The sequence below is a fragment of the Sinocyclocheilus anshuiensis genome, unplaced genomic scaffold, assembly GCF_001515605.1.
Source record: "Sinocyclocheilus anshuiensis isolate Anshui unplaced genomic scaffold, SAMN03320099.WGS_v1.1 scaffold222, whole genome shotgun sequence".
NCBI classification, from domain to species: Eukaryota; Metazoa; Chordata; class Actinopteri; order Cypriniformes; family Cyprinidae; genus Sinocyclocheilus; species Sinocyclocheilus anshuiensis.
In genome coordinates, this window is record NW_015542408.1 from 336,937 (window position 1) to 341,675 (window position 4,739).

At 36.4% G+C, this 4,739-nt stretch overlaps 1 protein-coding gene across 5 annotated transcripts in view; it reads right to left on the bottom strand.

The window, feature by feature from the left end:
- LOC107693111 (kinesin-like protein KIF13B) overlaps window positions 1-4,739 on the bottom strand; it is a 54,463-nt gene that overhangs the window by 9,336 nt on the left and 40,388 nt on the right. For 3 of the 5 annotated variants that reach the window (XM_016492367.1, XM_016492369.1, XM_016492366.1), the window contains 10 exons: window positions 4,324-4,450; window positions 3,960-4,015; window positions 3,687-3,811; window positions 3,422-3,598; window positions 3,116-3,208; window positions 2,357-2,512; window positions 1,813-1,890; window positions 1,646-1,699; window positions 1,440-1,554; window positions 817-950 (listed from right to left, as the gene is read on the bottom strand). In XM_016492367.1, coding sequence (XP_016347853.1) covers window positions 817-950; window positions 1,440-1,554; window positions 1,646-1,699; window positions 1,813-1,890; window positions 2,357-2,512; window positions 3,116-3,208; window positions 3,422-3,598; window positions 3,687-3,811; window positions 3,960-4,015; window positions 4,324-4,450 — 1,115 coding nt within the window. The remainder of the gene's footprint in view (window positions 1-816; window positions 951-1,439; window positions 1,555-1,645; window positions 1,700-1,812; window positions 1,891-2,356; window positions 2,513-3,115; window positions 3,209-3,421; window positions 3,599-3,686; window positions 3,812-3,959; window positions 4,016-4,323; window positions 4,451-4,739) is intronic. The other 2 variants (XM_016492368.1, XM_016492370.1) reach the window with 2 other exon arrangements.

Below are 4,739 nucleotides of genomic sequence, written 5' to 3' on the forward strand. Positions count from 1 at the left end.
TTAAAAAATAATGTGTTTTTCGAACAACCTAGTATGAGAGCCTGTTCTAGTACACCCCCAAAACAAAATCAAGACTTTGTAAAAGAGCATAATAGGACCCCTTTAAGCCTCAAATGTCAACTATACATCTGATTGGTTTCTCTTTAAATAAAAAGGTAAATATATTAATGGTATTATAATGTTATACTAAAACTAAAATTAAAACAATAGAAAAACCCTTAAGATAACATGTAGAAATAAAAAAATCATCTTAAGCATACAGAATAACATAAGTGGACTTTGAACGATTAATTGCTGCTTTGAACGATTATGTATTTGTGGCATCCGTAATTGTAATTGCGATTAGAAATTCGATTAATTGTGCAGCCCTAATATATACATAACTGGACTTCAAATTTTAATATATTACTTTGCCTTAAAAATGCTTTATTTATTGTTTGTTATATTTTTATGCATGCATATACTCTTCATATTTATTATAAATTTTAAATTGTTCCTTTTGGTTTTTGGGATAAATATAATATCAGCATAAAGTAAATGCACTACAACAAACACTACATAATATACATAATTGGAATTCAAAATTTAATATACCAATTTGCCATAGAAATTCTTCATTTATAGTTTATTCTTTATATTTTTATGTATGCATATATATTCTTTTTATTTGTTATAATTAAAAAAACAATTCCTTTTGATTTTAGGGTTAAATGTGACCTGGACATTTCTTGACAGTTTTCATAAGACTCACCCAGGTGACCAAAGCAAGTTTTTAGGCATAGTTCACTAATTAAAGAGTCCAAAATATGACCAGACCTGTTGGGAGTGTGGAGAAGGCCTCAAGTCTTTCTTGTCGTCGCGTACAGGGAACAGGGACTTGAGCAGCTTGGGCATCTGAGGAATCAGGGCCTTGACTGGGGAGATATAAGAAGCAGCAAGCCCTGAAAAACCTGTGGGTGGGTTGGGAAGGAGGCAAACAGCAAGGCAGAGGTGTGGAGAAAGACGACAACGGTGGTGAAACGGAGACAGATGTAGAAAAGATATAAAAGGAGTGCATTAAGTCACAGTCACATAAAAATGTCACACTGACATTTTTTGACAGATCACGAAGAGATGAGGTGAAAAGAAGCTGAAGTTGAACAGACGGGGAGAGTTTTTCAGCGATAACCAAAAGGTTGCAGGCTTAAACCCCGAACTGGCACTATTGTGCCATTGATAAAGATACAGGAATTTTCTCTGTAATAATTGGTTGTTAAATTCATAAATCAGGTTCGAAATGAGAGGTCAGTCAGAAATGAATCACATTTACAGTAGAGAGCACAGAGTTGAAAGTTGAAAGGACAGTCAAATAAAGAATGGGTCATGCTGGAAACGGAAAGGAAGATTATTTTCTTATACATCCTGTAGAGCTCACTTTAAGAGTGACCGTTATGTCGTACCTTGCTCTGGGTCCTGATTCTGTGTAGGTGGTGTAGGAGGTCTGGAAGGTCGTGGCAGTGTTTTGCTGAACTGAGGGGATGTCCCAAAGATATCCTGCTGACTCTCCCATCGATTCTTACATAAGCAAATTGGATATTAGAGGTTACATAAAAAGACCCATTTCCTGTGGTGGACCATGTGTCTTATTTTCACCCTAGAATCTTACCTTGTTGTCATCCAGCACTGAGTTTAGTGACAGATCCTGTCTGCTTCCAGATAACTAGAGGAGAAAAAGGTGATGTGTGAATACAGAATGTGCCAGGCTGCGATGATGCTGAGTTTTCTTAACATTTCTGTCTGTTAAGATGACTTTAAGGCTGCAGATGCGCTTACCCGGTGCACGCTGGGAGAGCTGAGACTGCGTCTGCTGCCCTTGCCTTTACCTGCCAAATGCTCCTTCACTGCCACCTCCTGTAGCACATGATAAAAAACTGATTTACATGATGAAAACTGGACTAGACAGCACTGGGAAGTCACCATTCATTTCAGTGATATGATTCATAGGACTGCTTGTTTTAATGAACCGTTTAAAAAATGGAAAGTGCATTGGCAGCATTCATGTTTCATTTATAGAGTAAAATATGTTTTTAATTAAAATACTGCTGCGTATCACAGCATAAGTTTATACAGAATGAGTTAAGTCTTGTGCTTAACATATTACTCCCCTCTGTTTTACTCCCAAAGTACAGTGATTTACAAACACTTTGCGAATCAGTTAAAAGGAAAAATGAATAATTACATCTGCCACAATACTAATCAGATAAAGTCTTCCTTTAAGATTCAGACTGAAACAAAAAACTGGATTAACAAATGGATTAAATGCAAAAAAATGCAATCTTATCAGATGAAATTATATTAATAAATGTAGCTGTGTGACCTGTCTCAGACGGTCCAGTGTGAGGATATTCTCCACAGCCAGGACACTCCGCAGGTACTTCTCTATGGCAGCTTCGTTGTCTGACGATTTGGGGTTCTCAGCGCTGGCGGCCACACGGGCCAGCATCTCCCTGTCCTCTGAGCTCTGACTGTCCTGCTGACATACATAGCCGAGAGACAGGTGCTCGTAAACAAACAGACTCTTTATCTTTATCAGAGCAGCTTTCTTGTGGGTAATAGCAAACTAACACGGCCTTTAAGAATTGCTGAGATTTTTGCAGTGATACATATGAGCTAATGATATTTATATTATTTAATATTTTAGAATTATCAGCAAAAATTTTCACCTTGCTTCAGTTCTAAAATCTACTGACAATTCTATTCTGAATTGGTGTTATTTTAGAATTATTTATAAGACTATTATTAGTTTTGTTTTATATATATTTTAATTATATATTTCAGTTTTAGTAATTGTAGTACTTTAGCTAAAACTTATTTTATTTCAGTTAGTTGCCAAAGCAACATTTAGTTTTTCATCTAATATTTAGATTTTATTATTTTTATTTAATCTGTATTTCAATAAAACAAATTAACAGTTTTAGTTACCACACTATTCTGAATTTGAAAAGAAATGATTCTATATTGTCATTGGTCACTGAAAACACGTATCATTCAGATTATGCATTATTTATTATTCATATTATGCATTACATAGACACACACATACATATATTTTTGAAAACAGATTTTGTATGCTTACCCCTGGGATGTTGGAGACGACTTCAAAGGTCACACCACAGCCAGGAACAGTGCTCCTGGTGGACATTCTCCTTAACAAATTTTGAGCAAAACCCTGTTTAAACCAAAAAAATAATAAAAAATACGCTGAGGCAGATATAAAAATCATAATTTTTTTATATCTAAAGCTTGAAATTCCTTAAAAAGTATAAGGTTTATATCAACTAAGCACTAAAAATATCTGGCACAGCTGTATGTAAAATGTAAAAATACATTTTTCTACAGTTCTGATGATAGTGTAGGTTATACAAAGTAGGCTATCCCGCACCTGTCGTCCAGTGAGATTCACACAGATGCGTTTGCGCAAGACTAGCTGCATCTCTGCAGGATGGCTGAGCTGAACCACGGTGCGGATAATCAAGTATACTCTCTGATCTGGGGCAGCACCTCGACTCAGCTGTGGACATTCATGAACGGTGGAGTCCCAAGAAGCTTCAGCTTTCACCTGGAAGAAAAATAGTTTTTAATACATTCCTTTAAAACCAACTAGGGAGCCTCTGAGAGCCCTGAGAGTGCGGAGGTCATATTCTCACCTCTCCATCATAGTGTTTGACAACCTGAAGGTCAAAAAATTCATCCTCATCTTCAGAGCTGAGCATGGCGTCCCAGCCGCCCGCCTCGGGAACGTCTAGGTTCTCCTGAGAGCTGAAGTCATCAGCTGGAGGAAGGAAGCAGAGAAACACAGGATGGAAAAGTGTGAAAATGAATGTTAAGATAAATAGTGCTTGCAGTGGAAGAAAGGTCACAGAGGACATTGCATTTCTGCAGAGAATATTGCTGTTTTTAAGCAGGCAGGAAAAACATACCGCTTAGGTCGAGGAAGAGCACTGGAATGTGAGTTTCCATTCCAGGTACTGGTACCCTGCCAAGAAAGACATAAAAATCAACCCAAGGGCCAAATACTCATGACTAAACATTTGTAAAAATGTTTAACTGATACTGACATTCATTTAACAAACAAAGCCTCAAATCCAAATATTATTTATTAAAACACATCATTTAAGGTTTATAACAACCTGCCTAAAAAGCAAACTGCACAGAACTGGATTGACATTACATATCATTCAAACCTCTGACAGACAACATGTTTACTAGCTATCTATAACATTATCTAATTTAAGTGTTCAGTGTAAATGCAAATTGTTCGGAATGTTTGTAGCAGTGCTGTACCACTCAGCAGGAGCTCCTGGTATTCCACTGCCAGCAGAGGGCACCATCACTGCATTTCTCTCCTCTGTGAGTGTCAGACGCCACTCAAGCAGCTGAGCCTCCCTGTCCACATCATCCTCAGACTTATCTGGTCATAGAGAGCCAACTAGTCACCATTGATTTCTCTAATTTCATGCTAAGCAAAACCCATTTCCAATTGAGTCCCTTCAACTATACAAATATAAAATATATAAATATATATAAATTAATTTGAAAATTTATATACACAATTTATAAAAATTAAAATACATCCCTATTTATCTATAAAAGCATTATTTGATTTTATAATAACATTAAACAAACCAAAAAAAAAAAAAAGATCAGTGGACATGCAGTGATAAAACGCCGCCCAATCAGAGTAGATCTTATTCAGTCAA